This window comes from Sorex araneus, chromosome 8, assembly GCF_027595985.1.
Source record: "Sorex araneus isolate mSorAra2 chromosome 8, mSorAra2.pri, whole genome shotgun sequence".
NCBI lineage: Eukaryota > Metazoa > Chordata > Mammalia > Eulipotyphla > Soricidae > Sorex > Sorex araneus.
Window position 1 is genome coordinate 46426729 of NC_073309.1, and position 23678 is coordinate 46450406.

The 23678-nt window shown below is 50.3% G+C and overlaps 1 protein-coding gene and 1 long non-coding RNA gene across 2 annotated transcripts in view; one reads left to right on the forward strand and one right to left on the reverse strand.

Annotated features, from left to right (window-relative positions):
• Window positions 1-23678, forward strand: part of LOC129406772 (uncharacterized) — a 131931-nt gene that overhangs the window by 98362 nt on the left and 9891 nt on the right. Inside the window, exon 3 of the long non-coding RNA XR_008631244.1 lies at window positions 4261-4478. This is a non-coding gene — a long non-coding RNA (uncharacterized LOC129406772). The remainder of the gene's footprint in view (window positions 1-4260; window positions 4479-23678) is intronic.
• CEACAM1 (CEA cell adhesion molecule 1) lies at window positions 1050-18304 on the reverse strand. Its single transcript, XM_055145459.1, has 9 exons — window positions 18177-18304; window positions 16766-17119; window positions 12882-13160; window positions 12215-12469; window positions 10282-10560; window positions 4238-4352; window positions 3297-3349; window positions 2709-2740; window positions 1050-1403 (listed from the first exon to the last, which is right to left on the reverse strand). Exons 1-9 carry the CDS (start codon window positions 18238-18240, stop codon window positions 1284-1286), a joined length of 1551 nt encoding a protein of 516 aa, XP_055001434.1. The 5' UTR covers window positions 18241-18304; the 3' UTR covers window positions 1050-1283.

A 23678-nucleotide genomic window follows, 5' to 3' on the forward strand; every position in this document is an offset into this window, starting at 1 on the left:
GGAATGGGTGCTGAGTCAGCGCATGCAAGCCAAGCGCATTATCCCTTAACTATTTCTCCAGCACCAATCTTTTGATTTTAAATCACCTCTGAATAGTAGCTCTTGATTCCTGACCCAAAGTAACAGCTCATTGTTTCTATTAAGAGCTGAATGCCTCCGAAGGCTATAACTCCTCTATGTGGGTACTTCTCATGAACCTGGCCAAATAGCTCTGTTAGTTGCTGCTCAGATTCTCTGAACACACTTGCCAAGAGGGCCCAGGTGGTATTCTAGCTAAGCAGCATGATTTTAAGCCCTGGCCTGCCAGGTCGATAACCCTAACAGTGACCAAGACATTGAATTTTCCAGTCCATATCTGGCTTTGTATTTGGTTTCATGTGTCTTGTTAAGGTGGGGGTGGGGTGGGAGTGGGGTTCCTATTGGACTTTGGAGAGAAAGAAGCTTTTACTTTTCTCCCTTTTCATTTTTGGCACTTCATTTCAGTGGATATATAAATCTCAAGATTGTTTTGGGGGGAGGCTTTTTGGGTCACATCTTGCGATGCACAGGGGTTACTCCTGACTCATACACTCAGGAATTACTCCTGGCAGTGCTCAGGGGACCATATGGGATGCTGGAAATTGAACCCGGGTCGGCTGTGTACAAGGCAAACGCCCTACCCACTGTGCTATTGCTCCAGCCCCATAAATCTCAAGATTATGGTAAATTAAAATTATCCTTAAAGAGAACAGGACCTTAGTTAAAGGAATTAAGATGCCCTGAGAAGGAAAATGTAAAACTAATGTGGGGGAAGGCAAAGGAGATAGCTGGAAAAAAATAAAAAGGAGAATTTGATTTGTATGTGGGTGCTCTGGGTTTGATTCCAGCACTGAATTATACCTGAGCACCACTGGGTATGGCCAGTGAGAGAGAGAGCGCGCGCGCGCGCACACACACACACACACACACACACACACACACACACACAAAGAATCTATGTCTGGAAAGGGGGTGGGATCTGGCAAAGTTTGCTTTGCCAAATTTCAATGATAGGAAGGTTGGTTTTCCTGCAGACTCCAGGATATATCTTTTCATCTTTTGACACTGAAGGGTCAGGGTGGTGAGGGGGCGGGGGGCTGCCGCCAGGCAGCTTGGAGGTACCACGGAGAGAGTGGGGACTGGTGGGTGGGAAAAGGTTTCTTCCTCTGGTGAGTGGGAAGAGGTTTCTTCCTCTTACCCCCGAGTTGAAACCATCTCCTAGGGATGGGGCTAAGGGTCTTGAGGCACCAGCACATTGAACTGCACTAGGTCTTTTTCACTTCCGCATATATTGTTTGAGTAGCTGTTGACGGTGGGGTGGCAGAACGTTGTTTCTCATGTTTCTGGGTATTGAATTCCAGGGAAGAATATGCAACTTCGTCAACCTGAAAGGCACGAATAACAGACATCTAAATCACTGTTTAGGTCAGGCCCTCAGTCAAGTGTGATTCAGTACCACACGCTTGCCCCATTGAAACTTTTCACATCAAACTGGGGTTTCTATGACCCATGATCTCTGCTTGTAACATCTGATGAATTAGTGATCATTAGTAGACTTTTTCTTTTTTTGTATAATGGGGTTTGAAGATTTCAGCTGTGAGAATGAAAAAAAAAAGCATACAGGTGCATAAAACACAGAATGAATCTCACCAAATTTTTGATTGAAATCAGACACACATGGGACTGGAGCACTAGTACAGCAGGAAGGGCACTTGCCTTGCTTGCTGCAGACCGGGGTTTGATCCCCGGCATCCCATATGGTTCCCTGAGCATGTGGCCCAGTGACTATCCCCAAAAAAACATCAGCCATATATAAAGATACTCTGCATTTTTCCTTTGTTTAAGAACTGAAACAGGCAAAATGGATATCAGGATAGTGGTGATAATGGGTAAGGAATAATGACTGGAGTCTGATTTGGATGGGAGGATCATATATTTTGTTTCTTGGTTGCTTTTGTTTCTTGGTTGATTTTCACATGGGTATTCTCAATCTGTGAAATTATTAATTGTTACAATATAATTATGATAAACTTACAATTTAATCACTTCAAGTAAATATGTTCACTCTGTTGTTGCAAGGTTAAAATAAGAAACACTCTGTAAAATGGTTGTAAAGTAACTGAAGATCTCAGACCCCTTAGAGAGAAAGTGATTCTTTGACAATAAGAGCAGGTCAGATTAAATTAGAAGGAGAAAGACCTAGTGTTTTCCTTATGCTGGGCACTTTACGTATGTTTGAAATCTGTCTGACTTCAGCAGTATGTATAACTTAACAGATGATACAGCTGAGGACTAAAGAGGTTATTTCCCAGCTGGAGTGTTACTAAGAGTCACAGCCAGGATTCCAGCGCAGGATGATAATTCCAAAATTCACATTCTTGCTCTGAGGTACACTCATGGGAATTACCAGCCCAAACTCTCTTGCTGCTGTGAGGAACTTTGACCCAGACTTGATCCCACATTACTGCCATTCGACATAGATATTTTCTTGAGAATTGAATCATTAGTGGGGGCGAGAGCGATAGCACAGTTGGTAGGGCATTTGCCTCGCCTGCAGCCAACCCGGGTTCGATTCCCAGGATCCTATATGATCGCCCGAGCACCGCCAGGAGTAACCCCTGTGCATCGCTGGTGTGACCCAAAAAGAAAAAAAAAGAGAGAATTGAGTCATTGAAAAGGGCTGTGCTTACCTTGTTCACTGGGTTGTCAGAGCGGTCCTGACCTGGAGGGGCAAAGGAAGAGTCACCAATTCGTGGAATGTTAAGCTGCCTGTGGCTTTTCTAGCGGAAGGAGGTGGTGGCTCAAAATCCTTTAAAGCACATTGCTTTTCCTTCAGTCTTTCCCTCAGCCCCAGGTGTTAGTATCAGGGAAAGAGCCACCGAAAGCCTCACTCCCTATCTGATTTCTCCCAGTTCCAAGGTCTTGATTTTTGCCCAAGTGTGTTTCTCAGCAACAAGCTCATGTCAAAGAGGGCCACCGAGGCCACAGCACCCAGAGCACTACAGGACAGGGAGGGTCTCACCCAAGGAGAATTAGTGAGAGAGGCAGGAGGAGAGAGGCAGGATGAGAAAATGACTCCTACAAGCACAAAGCATGGCCGTGTTACTCATGCCTGCCTGGGCTAGAGCTTCTCTCCCAGGGTGCTGTCTCAGGGGACTCAGTTCTCTGGCTACACTTCTAAAGGAAGTGGTTGGAGCCTAGGGTTCCCTGCCAGGATAGGGCAGGTGGGGCTACACCCGATCTTGAGGGGGGGGTGGAGGTGTGAATGCTATACTTACTGTTGTTGGAAGATGGGAGTTTGTTTTCTGTGTGATGGCGCTGGTCGTTTGCCCTAAATAAATATCAGACACCGTGACTCTAATTCCCAAGCATAAGACCTTTGCTCCTTGAATTAGAAAGGACACTGTCATCAGGTATTTCCCTGGAGCTCCTCCATGTTCATCTAATTATAATTGATACTGACTTTGAGGGACCTCCTCTAACCTGTCCACCAGCCCTTCTAGTTGTTGACTTTCTGCTTGTTGGAAAGGTGGCCGTGTTACTCAGGCCTTCCTGTCTGGAGTGTCCCTCCTGGGACGCTACTTATTCTTTATGAAGCTCATTAGGTTTATTCCAAGGCTATACCTCTGCCTTCTCTAAAGATAAAGGCTTTTCCGCTTCCCTCACTTTACCAATAAAATAAAAATCAATAAAGCCAAATAAAATCAAGCTAATAATAAAAAGTAATTTAAAATGAAAATAAATAAATAATTAAAACAATAAAATAACATCACCTAATACTGAGTTTAAGAAAATAATAAATAAATTATAAATAATAAAACTAATAAAACCAAAGTATTTCCACTTTTTCTCCAGTTATCTTTCCATACTTTCCCCTCTTTTTCCTGCTATTATGGTCAACAGGGGACATAACTTGCTTTCTCTTGCTCTCTTTTTGTTTCCTTGTTTCTTTCTTGGGCCTTAGTTTCCCAGAGTAGGGGACAGAGGAACACAATTGGATCTGCCCCTTTAAGCTATATGGGGATGGGAATAACTGAACTAGAGAGCATGGGGTATGGAAAGTGTGGGGGCAGGGAAGAAGAGCCCACAACAGTTCATGCTGAGAAGCAGGGTTTTAGCAAGGAACAGCGGCCCCAGGACCAGCGGGCCAGACTCCCTCCTTATGCCAAGCAGGTGGTTAGAGCAGGGGAAAGCACAGCTTGAGGACAGGCCATCATACCTTCCGGTCTTTTTGTGATACAGGAAGTACAGCACCACCCCTATCAGAACCAACCCAACCAGGATTCCAATCACAATGCCGGCAGTGGCTGCAGAAGACAGGCCCTGAGGCTTAGCTGTCATGGGAAGAAAGGGAAGAATGAACAAAGGTGACATTATTTCCCTGGAAACAACTCTCAATTTGAAACTGTCCTTAATTGTTCCTTTGAAGAATTCATTTTCTGTGGGAAGTTCACTCCCAGGTGAGTAACTTTTCTCTGGTTTATTTAATTTATTTATTTATTGCTTTTTGGGTCACACCCGGAGATGCTCAGGGGTTACTCCTGGCTCTGCACTCAGGAATCACTCCTGGTGGTGCTCAAGGTACCATATGGGATGCTGGGAATCAAACCCAGGTTGGCCGCATACAAGGCAAATGCCCTACCCGCTGTGCTATTGCTCCAGCCCCACCCTGATTCATTTATTTATTTATTTATTTATTCTTTCTGGGTCATACCTGGCGATGCACAGGGGTTACTCCTGGCTTTGTACTCAGGAATTACTCCTGGCGGTGCTCAGGGGACCATATGGGATGCTGGGAATTGAACCTGGGTTGGCCGCGTGCAAGGCAAACGCCCTACCTGCTGTGCTATCGCTCCAGCCCCCTGATTTATTTTAGATTGATCAAATTTGCCTTTCTGCATTCAGATCATTTTGAAGGTTTTGGAAATGACTAATTTTGTAGGGTATCTTTTCCCTCCTTTTCCTGGTTGCATTTTTTTTCAGGGTCCCGGGCGTACCAGCTGGGAATCTGAGCCTCTCAGGCCTCTTGTGGAAGGAGGGAGGTCTTGGCTAACACACTGTATACTCACCGCCTCTTCTGCACAGTGACCACAAATAAATACCACAGCTTCTGAGCAGGGGTGTGAAAAGAATTCCAGTAGGGGAAACAGTTTTCCTATCACAAGTGACTTGCAGACACTTGGAACTGAGCTGCGGTAAAATCCTCCTCCATTCCCTTCCATGGCAATCATGCATTATGGCTGGGGACTCTTCCTAGCTGCTTCCACTCCTGCTTCACTTTCTCTCACACAATTTCCCCCAATATCTTAATGCTTCATCACAGTTTGATTGCATTTTAGGGTATGAAAACCCATCATACCAGTCATCAAATTTTGCACTCTTTTCCTATCTCACATTTTCCTATGTTTAATCAGTAACCGTGTCCTGATGTTACTTGTTTTTTGTTTTTATGTATGTCCCTCACCATGTATTCTGCATGTGTCTCTTTCTTCAGTTTTGTTCCTGTTGCTTCCACCAGTCAACTCAAGGTGGACGGTTAATATTAATGTTAGTTACTGTTATGGGGTGCTAACGTTTTAAGCTTCCATGCTAAATTATGTGTGTATAGTACATATAATTTATTCACATGAACCTGTTAAACTTTGTTTCCATTTTACATGTTAAAAGTGGTGAAAAAATTACCCAGTCATGTGACTAGTAAGAGGTAAATTTCAGATTTGAATCTTGGAGCACCTGGACTTCATAAAAGCTAATGATAACAGTGATAATAGAATATCAGATAACATATACAGAATGGGGTCAGTGCAATAGTATAGCGAGTAAGGTGCTTGCCTTGTATGAAGCCAACCCAGGTTGGGTCCTCGGTATCACACATAGTCCTCCAGGCCTGCCAGGAGTGATAGCTGGGTGTGGTCACTCCACCCCCTAATATAGATATGTTATTATATATGTGTGTATGTATATAATATTATATACATATATACATATATTTCCTCTATGTGCTTGTGCAATATTATGCTAAAGTCAGCATTAGAAAGGATCATGAAACATACTTCACTGTAATTTTTAGTTCAGGAATATGAGGCTTAGGGAAAATTTAATACTCAAATTAAACAAAGAAAGATCTTAAATCAACAGCCTAACTTGACAACTCTAAGAACTGAGGAAAAGGGGTTGGAGCAATAGTATAGCAAGTAGGGTATCTGCCTTGCACACAGCCCAACCAGTTTGATCTCCAGCATCACATATGGTCCCTCAAGCACAACCAGGAGTAATTTCTGAGTGTAGAGCCAGGACGAACCCCTGAGCATTCCCAAGTGTGACCCATTCCCCCCTTACCCCACTCCCCACCCCACCAGCCCCACCAAAAAAAAAAAAAAAAACTAGCTGCCACTCCCAGGTTGCTCACAGGCTGACTCAGACTGCTCTACTGCCTTTTCTTTTAAAAAAAGGATTGAAATAACTCCTGCTGTGCCCCTTTCTCCCTCATAACTCCAGCCCAGGACCACGCTGTTGGGATGAACACATTATAAACCTCTAGATATTTGTCAAGTCACAGTGAAGAATTCAGGTTGTTCTGTATTAAAAAATGCAAAATAAGTGTCTTTTACCAACCAAGAAAGAACTTGGAAAAAAGTAAGCAGCAATCATACAATTTGCTGCTACCTGGATGGATATGGAGAGTATCATACTGAGTGAGGTTAGAGGGAGAGAGACCATGCTCTCTCTCATATGTGGGCTATAAAGAAACATAAAGGAATAACAGATGCCCAAAGGCTAGAGAAGCAAAGAGCATGAGAACTGGCCTTCAGTAGGAAGCTTACCATCGGGGAGAGAGCACAAAGCAATGGTAGAGAGAAGTGGTCTCTCGGGAGGAGGGAATGTTGAAAGGTGGTAAAGTGTTATGCAGGAAACTATATCAGTAACAGTCTTGTAAACCAGTGCCCATGTTTATTTTAAAAATGTCTGTCAGCGAGGCAGGCTGGTGGGTGAGAGGGAAATGGGGACCTAGTGATGGAATTGGTATTGGAACATTGCATGCCTGAAAGTCAATCATGAATAATTTTGTAATTCAGTGACTAAATTGAAAAATAAAAAGCAAAGAAATTAGGAGAAAAGAATAAACTAAAAAAACTAGTGGAAGGAAGGAAATTATAATAAAGATGAGGTGAAAATAAGTATAATAGCAGACAGAAAAACAAGAGAAAACCCAATGATTGATTTTTGCTTCTGAAACAAAAATTGACTTTTGTTTCTTTCTTTAGGGACTGGTGAGGTAGTCCAGAGGGTAGGGCTCTTGCCTTGCATGTGACCAAACTGGGTTCTGTCTCGGGCACCCCATATGGTCCCCCCCAAGCCCAACAGGAGCACAGAGCCAGAAGTAAGCCCTGAGCATAGCTAGGTATAGCCCCCAAACAGAAACAAAACAAAACAAAAAGATGAACAAAATCAACAAGCTTTCAAGTAGACTATAAGAAGAGAGAAGGTTTGAATGACTAAAGAGATGAAAGAGGAGACAATTACTACCAGTTCCACAGAGATAATAATTATAATATTATGAATAATTGTCATTGTCATCTTGTTGCTCATTGACTTGCTTAAGCGGGCACTAGTAACGTCTCCATTTTGAGACTTGTTGTTACTATATTTGGCATATTAAATACGCCACGGGTAGTTTGCCACGCTCTGCTGTGCGGGCGCGATACTCTGATCCCCAGCATCACACATGCCGGGCTCTCCGAGAGGGGCGGAGGAATGAACCCTGGTCGGCCACGCGTAAGGCGAAAGCTCTACCGCTGTGCTATTTGTATGTCAACAAATTTGCCAGATAAAATAAGTTAATTCCTAGAAAAACCTATCAAGATAGAATTATGAATATAAAATATATGTAGACCCATACCAGTAAGTAGACTGAATCAGTAAAAGCACTTGATAAAAATTCAACTTCATTTCATGATAAAAAGAAATATACAAGTGAGGAACTAAGGTATTTGTATATACAATTTTGAAATTAAAAAGTGGGTTAAGAGCTTTAAGATAGACTGATGGAATAGAGTTGAACTACAGTTCAACAATATCAAAACAATTGGAAAACACAATGAACTTGAACAGACATTTCTCCAATACATAAATGCAAAGTAAGCACATTAAAAAAAATAACAGTACTAACCAGGAGGGAAATGTAGCTCAAACCCACAATGAGAAATCACTGAATACTCATCAGGAAGACTACTATACAAAAACAAACATACCTACAAAAACAAACTCAAAACAAGTGTTAGCAAAGATGTGGAGAGTATCTGTGAGTTGCTGATGAGAAAGTGAAAAGGCACAGTCAATAAAGAAGACATGGCAGTTCAAGCCAAAAAAAAAGGGGGGGTATTGGAGCAATAGCACAGCGGGTAGGGCGTCTGCCTTGCACTCGGCCAACCTGGGTTCGATTTCCAGCATCCCATATGGTTCCCTGAACACTGCCAGGAGTAATTCCTGAGTGCAAAGCCAGGAGTAGCCCCTGTGCATCGCCAGGTGTGACCCAAAAAGAAAAAAAAAAGAAGAAGACATGGCAGTTCATAAAAAATAAATGAGCAGAGGCTGGGGATGTGGCTCAAAGGGTAGAGCTTGAGTTCAATCTCTGGTACCACGTGAACCCCCAGCACTTCTGGGTATAACCCTGGTGGTCCCCCAAGCACTGCCAGATGTGACCTCTATAAAAAAAATGAGTAAGGAATTACTGATAATTACATTTCTGCATATATAGCCCCAATTATTGAAAGCAAGAATTAGAACAGATTTTTTTCAGTGCTGGCCATTAAACCCAGGGCCTTACATATTTGAGTACTGTGCCATATTGCTGAGCCACATTCCCAGCCTCTGGGGATATGTATTAAGATGTGTATATAGTTGAGTTTGAAGAAATATTAATCATAAAAACAACATTACAACCAGCCTAAAGCATTATGGATAAGTGAATGATAAGAAAATATGATAGTACATTCATGCATTGCCTCTTGGATAAATGTGTCATTATGTGATATTCGCTGTTGTACAAAGGTCATAGTGCCCTTCCATAGATCTAGATGGAGATGGAGCAATAGCACAGTGGGTAGGGCATTTGCCTTGCACACAGCCAACCTGGGTTTGATTCCCAGCATCCCATATAGTCCCCTGAGCACCGCCAGGAGTAATTCCTGAGTGCAGAGCCAGGAGTAACCCCTATGCATTGCCGGGAATGACCAAAAAGCAAAACAAAAACAAAAACAAAACCATAGACCTAGATCGCATAGCTCACTACATACTTAGACTTTTGGGACCATTGAGGAAAGGGGACATTGGTGATGAGATTGCCCAAAACTACTTTATTTGAACAACTTTGTTTGTTTATATGAACAACTTTGTAAATCATGGAGCTTAAATAAACATTCCTGGGAGTGAAGGGAAGTAGAATATTGGTTAAGCCCCATAGCAACAGTAGCTACAGACACCAGGACACACACACACACACACACACACACACACACACACGGATGAAATTTTTTTTTTTTTGCTTTTTTGGGTCACACCTGGCGATGCACAGGGGTTACTGGGGTTACTCCTGGCTCTGCACTCAGGAATTACCCCTGGCGGTGCTCAGGGGACCATATGGGATGCTGGGATTTGAACCCGGGTCGACCGAGTGCAAGGCAAACGCCCTACCCGCTGTGCTATCTCTCCAGCCCCACACGGATGAAATTTTTATATATACTACAACATGGTCAAACTTTGAAGACATCATGCTAAGTGAAATCATCATACACAAAACAGATGATGAGAACTTTAGTATGGTCATCTTCATAGAGACAGAAAGTAGAATGGTGGTTACCAGGAAGTTAAATGGCAGAGGGCATTACTATGAAATGGGTACAGAGTTTTAGTAGGGTGGGATAAAGAAGCTCTGGAAATATAGTGGCAATGGTTGCACAAAAATATAAATCACTAATGCTACTGAACTGTATATCTAAAATGGTTAAAATGGTAAAATCTTACCACATAAAATGGTAACGGAAAAAAACCCAACAACACATCTTTGACAAGGCCACAGAGTAAATGTGAGACTCAGCATAAAAAATTAAATATTTTGATTTGAAGGCTGAGCTCTTATCGTTTTGCCCTCTGGTAACTGTCATGGTCTGTTAGTTGATATTCTGCCCCTTGATTTCCATCCATTTCACACTCCACTTAGACTATCTCCCCAGGAAGATACAGGATAATTAATTGGTCACTTACAAGTCACCTCCAGCTTCACAGGGGGACTTTTTAGGGAACTGATGGGGTTGGAGATCTCACAGTGATAGTCGCCGGCATCGGACACCGAGATAGATGTGATGGTGAGGGTCTTGTTGTCTCGAGACAGCAGCTTCGTGTCTGAGGGCTGCAGAGGCTTGTTATTGTGGACCCATTGGGTGGAGATATCAGTGTCATTCGTGATGCAGACCAGGATCACGTTGTTATCACCTTCTGCCACTGTGGTGTTGGAGGCATGGATGGAGGCTGATGTCACTGGGTCTGTAAAGAAATGGAGTTGGGGTGTCAGGACGAGCTGGGACCTGGGTTCACGCCAATCTCAGGCATCTTAGTCTCCTTGGCCACAGTGTGCAGAGGTCACCAGAAAGGCCGGGCCACAGAGAAGGTGTTTGTTTCCTCACAACCCTTAGAAAAAGCAGCTTCTCTACCTGTGACCCTCATTTACCTCAAAATGACTCCTAGCCTGCCCCCCCACTCCATCTCTGTGTCAGCAGCTCCAGGAACCTCTTTTCAGCATGTGTGTCCAGCGCCTCAGTAATGGAACGCTTCTCCCACTGTCCCACCCTGCAGTGGCCCCTTCTTACAGTCTGTGTCTAGATAAAGGCCTGAACCTTCTGTCATGGACAGTAGCTTCCCATGAAGAAGGAAAGATGTTTCCCTAGTAAATGTTTTATTTAGCAAGGTAGAATAGCTCAGCCAGTCTTCCAGACCTTAGGCTCAGGGATTTCTCACTCTGAAGATTCCCAACGCTTATCTCGAATCTCTCAGAGAAGGAATCTCTAGGAAAGCGATCACAGTGCATCAAAGGCTGGTGCTGTCCACCTCTCCTTAAACCATGTCTGTGGCCCTGCTCCTTCCTTCTCAGGAACAGACACCACACGTCTGTTCTTTTTCTTTTGCTTGCTTGCTTTTGAGGCCACACCCAGCAGTGCTCAGGCCTTAGTCCGGGTCTTGTGCTCAGGGACCATTCCTGGAGGTGCTCAGGGAACCAGATGTGGTGCTGGGTTTGAACCTAGGTCAGTTACATGTGAGCCAGGTGCTCTACCTGCTTTGCACATACAAACACACACACATCCCTTTTTTGGAAGTGGGCTCTGTTCTGTTTGTCACCTGGGCAGGTGCTGCAGTGTCAGACAGCTGAGAGCAGGGCAAGTTCAGAGGAGCCTCCCAGGCTCCCTTCCCCCACTCCCTGCAGCCTGTCCTGGGGAAGCTCCAGTGTCCGTTGGTGGTAGCATTGGAGACTCAAGACAGGTAGCCGGAGCCCCTTTTCCATGTGCTCATCCCTCCCCTGACGGCATCGGAGCAGGTTGAGGGCAGGCCTAGGGCAGAGCAAGGAGCTGGTTCTGTCCTGCCCACAGCGATTGAGAGGTTTCATTCTCTCCAGGGAAAAGGACTGACATTCAGATCAAAATCATCTACTCCCCTTGGAGCGTAGCACAGAAAGCAGGTAACAGAAAACGGGGATAGAGGTACTTATTGAGGCAACAAGCAGCTGAACCCTAGTGCTTCCCTCTAGTCTGCTACTCTGCAGGGCCTCTGGGTCTCAGAGGAAGCCCCAGCATGTCTCAGGCTCGGCTATTAGCCAAGAGAAATCTGAAACTTGCGGAGCTGAAAAATCTGTGGACATTTAGTAAGAGGGAGGCCAGGGGAAGAATTTGAGATTCACTTGTGTCCACGAACAGTAGGGAAATAGCTTCTTTCAGTCATTTTTGTTTGTTTTGTGTTTTGGGTGAGATTTGGTGCTCAGGGCCTGGTGCTCTGGCTATCAGGCAGCACAGGGTTGTGAACCTTTAAATGGACCCCTGCTTTTAAAATGGGAACTCTGGCTAGGCTTGCGTTTGGAAAACAACAACAACAACAACAACAAACAACCTCCAACCCAAGTTTTGAACCAACATTCCAGGAAGGCACTTACCTAAGACTGTGATATTGATCATCACGGTCGCATTGAGTTGTGTCACATTGTTACTGACGAAGCAGGTATAGGAACCACTGTCATCCAGAGAGAGGGTGGGTATGAAGAAGTTCTGTGCGGATACTGTGGCCTGCTTGCTGGTAGACCAGGTAAACTTTGCGGGCGGGTGGGAGGCAGTGTAGCAGGAGAGACTGAGGCTCGCCCCTCGACGGTAGAAGGTTTTTGAGGGGGAGATGATGGGAGGGTCTGGGCCATCTGTAACACAGAACCAAATCTGGGATGTTGAGGGGAAGGGGAGCCCCTGCCTGTCCTGGGCCTCAGTGTCCCTCTGAGCCGGGTCTCACCTTGCTGTAAAGTTCCAACCCTGACCCTCGTGTGCTCTCTGAGTCTGAGTCTGAGCCATTACCCTGTTCTGATGGTGGGTCACTAACTCGGGCCTCCCAGACACGGTGAGCCCGGCCGTCCTCATCCCGCCCAGGGTTGGGCTGCTGAGCCTGCGGGGAATCCAGTTGTGGCCCGGCTGGGGGTGGATGGGGCATGTTAAGTGTTGGGGGTGGAGGGACATGAGGGAAGCAGTTCTGGGTACTTAAGACAGAAGCTGGTCCGATGTGACCTGTCAATATGGATTGGGGGAGCATCCCCCCGGGTAGGGACAGGAGTTACTCACACAAAACATCCAGGTTGAATTGGTCGCTGGTTTTGGAGCTCACAGGATTCCAGTTCTCACACACATAGGCTCCAGTGTTATTCCTCAGGGCAGGGCTTAAAGTCAGAACCCGATTTTGCTTGGACAGCTCCAGCCCACCACCCTGAGCGACAGGTTTAGAGTTGAAGAACCACCGATAGGTCGTGTCTGGAGTCTCAGGATCACACTGCAGTGTCACGGTGTCCTTTTTCTCAGTGGGGTGCTCGTTGTCGGCGTTGATTTGGGGTTTGGTTAGCCGCACTGTACGGGGAACAGAGAACATGGCCCTTGTGGTGCCCGGATTCCTCCAGGGCCGTGTCGTCAGAGTTGGTGTCTCTCTGCTCAGTGAGGCAGCTGTGCGCATCTCTGAGGAAGGCGTGAGGGTGGAGCTGGGGACTGGAAGGGCCCTGCTGTGTCTGGGGGAAGCTCAGCATCTCAGAGTCAATAAAGTCTCAGCGTTGGAGTGTGAAGGACACGGAATGGGCGTCAACAGGCCCTGCACCTCTCCTGCTCTTCTCTCTCCAGTGAGACTAAATCAGCCTCAGAGTGCTCCCCTGGAGTCTGCCCTTCACCTGCAGATACCTGTACTACTGAGGTGATTAGTTTTGGCGGGCTCCCACTGACACTTTCCTAGAGGTGGCGGTGGGAGCCTGCCAAAACCCTTCACTCCTGGGATGCTGGGGCCGCAGGCCTGCAACTCAGGTGTCTGAGCAGAAATGACATGTGGGGTCAAGAAGCAGGCCGGGGGTGGGGGCTGTCCAGCACTCAGGCTGTAGGCTCAGGAGAGGCAGCTTTTCCAGTGTGACTGACCCCGTAAAGGGCAGAAAAGTCCCAGGAAGTCCCTAGGGGGAAGGGGGACAGGTCAGAGCTGGCTGGTTCGTCAGAACCATGTTCCCTGCCTTTGGTCTTGGTGTGTCCTGAACCCGAGACCACAGCAGCTGCAGAGGGTGGCTGTGGGAAGTGTTGGTGTTCTCTCCCAGAGGAGAGCAGAACTTGCTGGAAGCTGTTCTCCTGGACTGTTTCTGTTGGGCAATTCTGAGGTAGGGGCCAGAGAAGTTGAAGTGTGAGAGTGTGAAGATGCTTATTCATGCCCCAGACAGAGACAGTTTCCAAGGCATGTCCCGGGTGCACACTCTGAGCCCTAGTCCAAGTTCTGTTGCCTACCAGGACCACAGGACGTTCCTCAGGAGACACTACTGTGGGCTTGAAACTGGCGGCTCCCTGGGTGAGAGAAGGGTGGGTCCTATTACTTTTTTTTCTATTTGGGTCACACCCAGTGATGCAAAGGGGTTACTCCTGGCTCATGCACTCAGGAATTACTCTTGGCAGTGCTCAGGGGACCATATGGGATGCTGGGAATCGAACTTGGGTCGGCTGCGTGCAAGGCAAACGCCCTACCCACTGTGCTATCGCTCCAGCCCCAGCATGGGTCCTGTTAGGGGACAGAATGGAGGGGGGCTGTCGACTATGAGGAGAGAGTTTCCAAATGAGTATGAGTGACACGTCAAGTTTAGAAAAGCCGGAGCTGCCACCCATCCTGTAGACAATGAAGCAACGGGGACACGGCGTGTGGCTTCCCCTCCCTTCATCTCAGAAAACACTGAGATGGATTCAGTGATCAAATCAGGTCTCAGCATCTGCACACTGCCCGCTCCGGCCCCATCTCCACCCTATGGATAAGGTGTCGCCATGACAATACACTTATGTGCCATAGACTGGGAGCCATTCAGAGGGCTCAGGGTCCAGCCAGCCCAGGAAGGACTTGGAAGACTCACCCCTCCCACATCAAGGAGCAGGATGGGGGTCAGCAGTCCTGGGGTCACATATGGCGAGGACGTTTGTTCGTTTTGTTTGGGGGCCATGCCTCATGGTGCTCAGAGCTTACTCTTGGCTCTGCACTCAGGGTTCACTCCTAGAGGGACTAAAGGAACCTTCTAAGGTGCTGGGAATCAAACTTGGGCCTGCTGTGTGGACAGCAAACACCCGACCCTCTGTGCTATCTCTCTGGCCCCAATGACTGGTACATTTAGAACTCAAGACTGTCCTGCTTGGCCCTCGGAGTCAGGGCAGGAAGGATATTTCAGGGTCTCGCTTCCTGGTGGTTCTCCTTGTTGGCACTGGGAGAGAGAGAACCTGGAGAGACCCAGAGGAAGAACCTTCCGGTATGGACCTGGGAACTTATTGTGCAGCTGCTGCCCCAATGGTTCTGTGTTCTGCCCACTGCCTAGGACCTGGGCCTGGTCTCCGGGGTTAGATGGGGCAGGACAGTGGCAATAGCAGAAGTTTCTGGGGAACTCAGGGAAGAGGAAGTGTGGGGAGCAGGGGCAGCGCTGGATGGGTTGAAGAAGAGAAGGACGAGCAGGAGGAGGAGGAGGAGGAGGAGGAGGAGAAGGAGGAGGAGAGAGGATGGGGAAGGAGCAGAGAGCACAAGGATCCATGTGAGTGCTGATTCAAGTGACCTCTGACACCTAAAGGTCAGAGAGCCCCTGTGAACCAGAAGCAGGGGTCGTGTGCCCCAATCCTATGGCTCCCAGTCCACAGCCATCATCCCCATGGCTTCTGGGGTGCCTGAGGGGCAGTGGTCAGAGGGTGGAGCAGGGGCCTCCGGTGGTCAGAACCACCCAGGACTCTGACCCAGTTTACAGACCCTCCCCACTGTCCCCTCACTCTCAAGGGCTCCCCGTGGGCCATGTGCGGGTGCAGGGGAGGGAAAAAGTCCTTTCTTAAATTCTCCAGGGGTGGTGACCCACACGTCAGGACCCCAGTAGGTGGTTGCCGGCCCCTTGCAGGGAGGTGAGTCTCCCCTGTGGAGAGGCCTGGGCTCTGCCCCGCTGACGCTCAGTGTGGCTGTGGGTCATTCAGGTCTAGAGCCACATTCTAGATTAATCCTCCACTGTGCTCATGCCAGGGCCAGGACTTCTCCCTCTGAGAGATCCCGAAGAAGAATCTTTTCCTGTTTGTTGTGGGGCCACACCCTGCGGTGTTCAGTGGTTACTCCAGACTCAGTGCTCAGGGATGACTCCTGAAAGTACTGGGGGACCATGAGTCTGTGCCCTGACCCCAGAGCTCCCACACATAGAGCTCGTGCTCCAGCCCGCTGAGCGCTCCCCACCCCGGAGAAGGACTTAATGATCATTTGGTGTCCGGGTCCACAGAGGCATAGTTGGGCCCCTGAGCTGTAGGATCAGGTAGGGACTGTTCTGGCTCACTGGTTTTGTTCTGGGTGACAGACCCAGTGACTATTCCCCTGCGCCTCAGTTTCCCTCAGTGGAACCAGGCAGTGTCTTCTGCCGCACAGGTGTCTGAGAGGGAACCTTCCTGGATCACAGTTACTGATGGGGAGTCGGGGAGAGCAAAGCAACCCCCGAGACCAGTCTCAGTGGTCACTGTTCCCCATGAAGTTCCAGCAGAATCTGAGGGGGGGGTCTTCCAGGAGCATATTTCCTCATGCTCCCTCCTGGGACCACTGGCCTTCTTCTGGTGGCTAGTGGCCTGGGGACCTGCCCCTTGTGGCTTGGTGCTGAGTCTCAGGGGAGGGACAGATCTGTCCCTGGACACATGTGGCCCTGGGCTGAGCCCTGGCTGAGGGCAGCTCAGGGTGCTCAGGAACCTTTGCTCCCCGGGAACCACACCGCGGATCTCTCAGGGTCCTGCTCTTGGGGTGCAGTAACTAGACCGAACCTGACCTCCCCTAGCAGGGCCAGACTCTGGGTCAGGAACTGGATCTTTCCCTTCTGTGTTTGTCTTGCACACATGCTTAAATACCTCAGTGGGGGAGCTTCATGCAGGGGAGAGGGCAGCTCCATTAGGGACCAAACTCCATGTGGTAAGTAGGTTCGGCCCTAACCCCACCCCAGCCCACTCACCGTACACGCCGAGCTCTACTTTTGCTGTTATAGAGTCACCTCCCATTGTAAAGATTTGTACGAGGTAGGTGTTCTTGTCCCTCTCGGTGAGGTTCTGGATGTGCAGGGTTCCGTTGTTGAACAGGGTCTCTCGGTGGCTGAATAAAGGCCCATTAGTAATATTTTCTGGGGTTTTTTTCAATGTTATAATGACGTTCTTTGATTCAATTACCCCTTTGCACCAGTCTAAGCGTACAATATTTTCTGGCACCTCGTGGACAAACATGGTGACATTGTCCCCTACCACAGCATTAGCTGGTATTATTTCCACAGATACAGCATTGGCGGGCAGGCTCCAGAAAGGTAAGAGTGCGGCTGGAATCAGAGAGAGTCGGAGGATTAGGCCTGTTACACGGGGGAGGAAAATGTGTCCTGGAGGGCTGAGAGATAGTACAAGGGTTAAGGCATTGCCTTGCATGTGGCCAACCAGGCTTGACCCCCAGGAGTGACCCTGAGCACAGAGCCAGGAGTGATCCCTGAGCACCTGTGCTGTGGCCCAACCCCCTTAACCACGTCCAGCCCCTCAACCACGAGTCTTCAGTTCTGTAGATTTTGGGGTGTGTGTGTGTGTGTGTGTGTGTGTGTGTGTGTGTGTGCGCATACATGCATTATGGGTTCAGGGTCAGAGGCAGGAACACCCTCACTTCAGTGCCCCTGACCTTGTTCACTGTCACCTTCTCCCCAGATGTCCTCCCTCCCTCCCTGTCCCAGACCCTGCTCACTCAGGGCCCTGGGGCGATGCCCCCTCCTCCTGCTCTGAACCCCCACTTCACAGTGGACCCGTCCCTGCTGTCCCTCCCTGAACCTTGTCCGTCCCTAACTGCACCTTCTAGATTCCTTGTGGTCTGTCTTTCTGGCCTCGGGACTTGAGCCCTTGAGGATGGGGCCCGTGGGATAGCTCTAGCCCTGTGCTGAGTGACGGGGCTCCAGGTCCACCACCTGGTTCCCCAAGTCCTGACACAGTGCCTGAGGACAGGATTTGAGGCCCCAGTTCCGTCTTATCTGAGGAGACTGACGGAGACACGTCTCATCCTCCGTGCAGCTGGGATTTTCCTGCCCCTCCCGTCACAGCATGAGAATTCCTGTGCCAGCCCCCACCCCGATACAGTTTTGCTCTGTTGTTCGGGCCATACCCGGTGTGCCCAGAGGTGCCTCCTGGCACAGGGTTGGGGACCGTGCAGGGTTGGGGGTTGAGCACATGCAAAGATGGGCTTCAGCATTTTGACCTGTTCCCCGAGAGCCCCGTTCCCAATCTCACCCTGCCCCCCCCACACACCCTGTGCAAAGAGAATGCTCTGTCCCCTCTCAGAGCTCTGTGTCCCCGGAAGACCCCAGCCTGTGTCCCTGCCCACCCCAGGAAGGTCCCCCTCACCTGCGAGCAGGAGCCCCTTCCAGGGCACGCACCCTATGTGGGCAGGGGCTGAGGGGGGCTCCATGTGTCCACTGCTGCTGGCTCCCACCGGCTGAGAGAAGCGCTGGAACCTCAGGAAGGCCCACAGGCTCTGCTGCTGCCAGAAAGACAGACAGGCAGGCAGACAGACAGACAGATGTGTGAGCCCCTGAACTTCTTCCTCCTGAGCTGAGCTGCTGGGGGTAGGGGCAGGAGGCTGGGCCAGTCACGTGCTGGGGCGGGCCTCTGTCCCTCCCCCACTCCTGGCCTTTCTCTCTCCTGTCTGTACTTTGCTTCCTGGAAAGGGCTGTGGCCACTTCTTCAACCGGTGCTACACACAGCACATGCATGCGCGCACACACACATGCATGTATGCAAAGTCACACACATGGACACACGCCCTGTTTCGGATAAGCTCAGTCCTGTGGTGCTTATGTCCAGGGCTTCTACAGAGCTCCAGGTGGGGGGCACTGGTGTCCCCCCCCCCTTACTGCTCTCTTCCCCTTCTGGATTTTTCCTCCAGAGCAGAACCTGGGGTCTTTTGGAATTTAATGTTCCTCTTGGTGCCCCAGGAACCATCTGTGGCACTTTATAAAGGTGATGCATACGCAGGGGAGCCCTTAAATGCTACAGGAGCTGCAGGGAACATCAGGTGAGATCATGGTGTCTGTGTGTGTGTGTGTGTGTGTGTGTGTGTGTGTGTGTGTGTGTGTGTGTGCGGGGGAGGGGGAGGGGAGCGGGAGGGAGTTGGGGAGCTGCCTGTGTTAGTGGGTTCTGAGATTCTGAGAAATGAGGGTTCTGGCTGGCAGGTGTGGGGATCCCAGTGTGCTGCTACCAGGCTCTTAGGGGGTGCTGGTCAGCCTGGCCATGGTGCCCACTCTCAGCGCAGGGCTGAAGGGACCCTGCCCTGGGGGGGCGACCCCCTTCTTGGCCTGTTGGGTCTTGCTTGTCAGCAATCCCAGGTGTGGGGGCTCCAGGCTCTGAGGTGTGCAGGGGAGCTGAGTGAACATGGGGAGGACCCCCTTGATCCGCAGGGTCCCAACTGGCCCCTGGCCCCTGTGCAGGTCTAGACCCAGACTCTGCTGCGCGGGCAGTCACAGTGCTCTCCACTTCTCGATGGAAGATTCCAGAGCAACCGACCCTCGCTCGCCCGTGACTCTGAGCCCATCCTATTGCTCACTTACCGTCCCGGGGTCCCCTGTCCTCTGCCTGCTGACTCCCCCTGTGACCCCAGCTTGCCCACCGGAGGTGCCGGGCGGGGGCAAGGGGGCTGCGCAGGGGCCCTGCAGGGGAGATTGTCCTCGTGGTTCTGAGGTTCCAAAAGGAATGGACTGAGAGGTTGGGCATGGGGGAAGGGAAGCGGGGCTGGGGTAGGAGCCCCAGGAGTTCTATAGATACGGGAGGGAAGAGCCAAGGGCGGGTGTTAATGTGCTGATGTCGCCCCCTGGAGGCGTGAGCAGACCTCAGGCCAGTGTCATAGTTGCTGCGTAGTCGCAGAGCTGCTGACCAAGCCCAGGCAGGCGCTGACACTGGCTGCTGGATGGGTGTCCTCTGGCTTCTGGCTGGAGGATCGGCAGCGTGGGTCCTGGTCCCTGGGGGGGTGGTCCCTGCTGCCCTGCTCTGCCCTAGAGCCAGCGCCAGATTAATGAGGTGCCCAGTCATGATGCCAGCAATGCCCACCCCCTTCCTGCCCACCCCCCAGCCCCACCCTGTGGTATTTTCTGCCAAACTGGAAGCGCAAAGGCCCAACTCCACCTGGGGCCAGTCATGAGGGACTTCTTAGGGGAGGGGTCAGTTAGGATAAGAGGATGTCGTGAGACTGCATCTGTGCATGTGGCCATCACATCTCCCAGCACCTGAGGAGCCATCAAGGGGCCCGCTGCCCGTCCACAGCGAGTTTGAGGTGAAGGTTCTGTGTGCGGTGCTGGGGCTTTTCGCCGGTAAACCTGGATAACTGTGCGGGCAGGTGGGAGGCGGGGTGGCAGGGGAGGCTGAGGGTCGCAGTAGGGGTGTGAGCGGGAGCTGCCGGGGTCATCTGGGCCATCTGCTGCACAGAACCAAGTCTGGGATGTTGGGCGGAAGGGGAGCCCCTGCCTGTCCTGGGCCTCAGTGTCCCTCCGAGCCGGGTCTCACCTTGACCCTCGTGTTCTCTCATCCTGAGTCTGAGCCGTGACCCCATTCCGATGGTGGATCACTGGCAGCCCCGGCCGCCCTTGTCCTACCCAGGGTTGGGGCTGCTGGGCCTGCGCAGGATGGAGTCGTGGCCCGTGTAGGGGTACCTGGGGCAGCTCTATGTACATGACCTGAGCAGGTCAGATGTGACTGGCCCCTGGCATTGTGGATTCGGGGGGCAGCCCCTCAGATGGGGGCAGGAGTCAAGTGAACAGGTCACTGAGGCTGGCACTCTCTGGGTGCCGGGTCTCCCACTTACAGGCTCCTGTGTCCTTCCTTGTGCCGAGTCAAGGTCGAGTCCTGCTGGCCGGGGACAGCCGACGCCTGGCTCTGGCCCTTGTAGTGCTGATGAATGCCGAGTGTTGACAAACCACCGGAGCTTCTGTCCTGGGTCGCAGGTGCCTATGGCCAGAGACTCGAGCTCCCGCTGCGTCTCCCGATGCCCATCCTTAAACGTATAAGCAGGTCTGCGTGTTTCAAAATAATGCATGAAGATGTGAGCTCAGAGCCTGGAAAAATTGGCCTCCTGTCTTCTCTGCGTGTCCTCAGTGTGTTAAACCTGGTGTTGGGTCGGAACGCAGGGGGATGGTCTGACCTGGGTGGGGGTGGGGAGAGCAGAATTCACCCACAGGTGTCCAGAGGTCAGGGCGCAGTGACTGATGGTGAGCAGAGAGCTGCCCAGCTCCTCTGCCATTGTCAAATCTGTCTTTGTGACATGTGGGGTTTATGCTGTCCTGGGTTACAGCCGGGGGCAGTCCACAGAGGGATGTTGGCCCTGGGTACACTCTTGTTTTCCCACTGCAATGGTCAGTCTCTTTCCTTCCGTATCCCCAGATACCACCTAGATCCTAGAAGAGTCTCTGGGAAATTATTGATGATTAGAAGAAAGTTTGCAGCATTTGATAGCAGATCAAAAGTGAACTGGAAAGTGGTTGGTGGGACTCAGAAGTTAGGATTAAGACCAAGAAGAAAGAGAAAGTGGACAATAATATTTGACATGGATAGGGATGGAACGATGAATCTTAGAGGCTGAAGCCCTTCATCTCTCTGTCTCTGTCTCTCTGTCTCTGTCTGTCTGTCTCTTTCTCTCTCTCTCTCTCTTGTGTGTGTGTGTGTGTGTGTGTGTGTGTGTGTGTGTGTATGTGTAGAGGCCTGATTTCTCAGTGCTCAGGCCTAGTGAACTGCTCAAGGCCAGTGGTACTGGGGGCCACCAGGGCCACCCCAGTGGTGCTCAAGTCCACTAAGACCCTGCTACCCTGCCAGAGTTTGGGAGCCACCAGGCTCACACCCTGCAGCCACAGACACCACATATGTCACTGTTCTCGGGGCCATGCCCTGACGGGAGTTGAAAGGGAATTTCGTACATGCCACGCACCGCAGCCCTTCCAGCCTGCTCTGGGGCTCGGGGATGAGTGACCTGGGTAGCAAAGGTGACCTGAGATTCCCCTTCCTCTCCCGTGAGCTGCGTCCTCTGCTGACCGAGCCCCTCTCCCCACCCTTCCTGCTCCCCTCTCCTTTCCCCTCACCCACACAGGAGCCCCAGGCCCCCTCTCAGAGCCTGAGTTCCCAGGACACCCCACGAGTCTCGTTCTCCCACCCGAGCAGAGTGGGGGGATCAGAGGCCTCTCCTGGTCCCCGGGAAAGTGGCCTGTGATGGAGCCTCAAGGGGCTGCTGGCCTCACTGGTTTCTCGGTCCTTTTCTGTTTGGGGGCTTCTAAGCATTCTAGGGGTGTGGCCACTTCTGGGAATATTTGGCCCTACTCTGTAGGGAGGGTAGTTTGGCGCTCTAGTCCCACAGGGTGGGCCCTACCAAGTGTTGCTTGGGGGACCATACAGTGCCAGGGATTGAACTCAAGGTCTCCAGACATAATGATGCACTTCCGCCCTTTGACCGCTCACTGACCTCTCTGTGGCCTATTACCTGGCCACATATATTAGTGGTAGGAGACAGGGCAGTCAGCCCCAGAGGGAGTATCTGGGGAGGCTTCAGGGTGGAGGAGGCTGTGCAGGGCAGGACAGTACCAGCTGGAACAGAAGGGGATGAGGAGGGACCTGGAGGACCAGAAAGAACCAGAAATGTCCAAGAATGTGAAGAGGTGAGAGACAGGCAGGGAGAGAGGGAAGAGCTCCCCGTGGCAATGAATTCCTGGAAGCAATAAAACCAGTAGTCCCAAGGCCGAGAAAACCCACCTTGTGGACACAGGAGCTAAGGCCTGATAAGGCGTTTACCTGGCACCAGCAGACCCAGAGAAGGCTGGACCCTCCTCCAAGAGAAGATCCAGCAGGAACAGAGGCCAGGAAAGGCATTTCAAGGAAGGACATCAACTATTCCCCACTCTTACCTGCTTGGCAACCGCCCTAGCAATGGACTGTTGCCTCGGTAGAAGCCCCACGAGGCACAGGTTGGGAGAAGCCCTATGAAAGACAATTTGCACAGACTGTGTGCATATGCCGCCTGGACCCACATGCTGCCCATACTCATGTGTTGCTGCCGAGCCTGTGTGGTGCCCGAGCACAGGTGTCACCCTCAACTCCCCTCTTGAGATGGGGACTTCCGTGCTTTCTTAGCTAATGCTGAGACTATCCTGGGGTTCCCGCTCCACTCTGGAGAAGCCATGTTCTCTCTTGAGTGCATATTCTCTCTCTCTGTCTCTATCTCTCCCTTTTTCTCTCTCTCTCTCTCCTCCTCTCTTTGTCTCTTTCTTTCTTTATGCCCCATTCCTCTAAACTACTTCTGTTATACCTGGGTTCTGGGTTTCCTGTTTGCAGAGAGACCAGTTCCACAAGTGAGAATGCAAAAGCAAAGGAACTTTTATTGCCAGCTCAAACTAGGGTGCAAGCCTCATCCAACGCAGTGGAATCTTGACAAGGACCTCAACCCAAGTTCTAGGGAACATTATATAGCATATGGTTGCATAAGCAAAGTTGGCACAGTTATTGATTACAGTTGGCAGTTTCCCCAAGAATTGCGCTGAAGCTGTCACAATCTGTGAGCTAATTGGTCATGCCCACCTGCTGTACCCAGAGATATCCTACTTATCATAGGACTAGAGGCATCTAGGGGATTTCCAGCTTCGGCCAAGGACAGTCTCAGGGAATTCTTTGGCGGGGACAAGAACTTATGCCTACTGCTTGTCTTGCTGAAATGCAGCCTGTCATGGTGCATGTGAGGTTCTTTCTCGGCCTCACACTTCCATATAAAGTCTGTCCTACTTCACTGCTTGCTTCCTCCTCTCAAATTCATTTCTTAGAGAAAACGAGAACCCGAAAGGACTGGGTAGATCTCAGACTGACTTGCACAGACTTGCCTTC

Bases quoted from the DNA above. Each gene is read 5' to 3' on its own strand.
- CEACAM1 (XM_055145459.1), bottom strand. From the start codon at position 18,240: ATGGAGCCCCCCTCAGCCCCTGCCCACATAGGGTGCGTGCCCTGGAAG. The intron at 3,350-4,237 runs GTATGATGGCCT...ATATTTATTTAG, and splicing joins TATCACAAAAAGACCGGAAG to GGCAAACGACCAGCGCCATC. The intron at 2,741-3,296 runs GTAAGTATAGCA...TTGCCCCTCCAG, and splicing joins ACTCCCATCTTCCAACAACA to GTCAGGACCGCTCTGACAAC.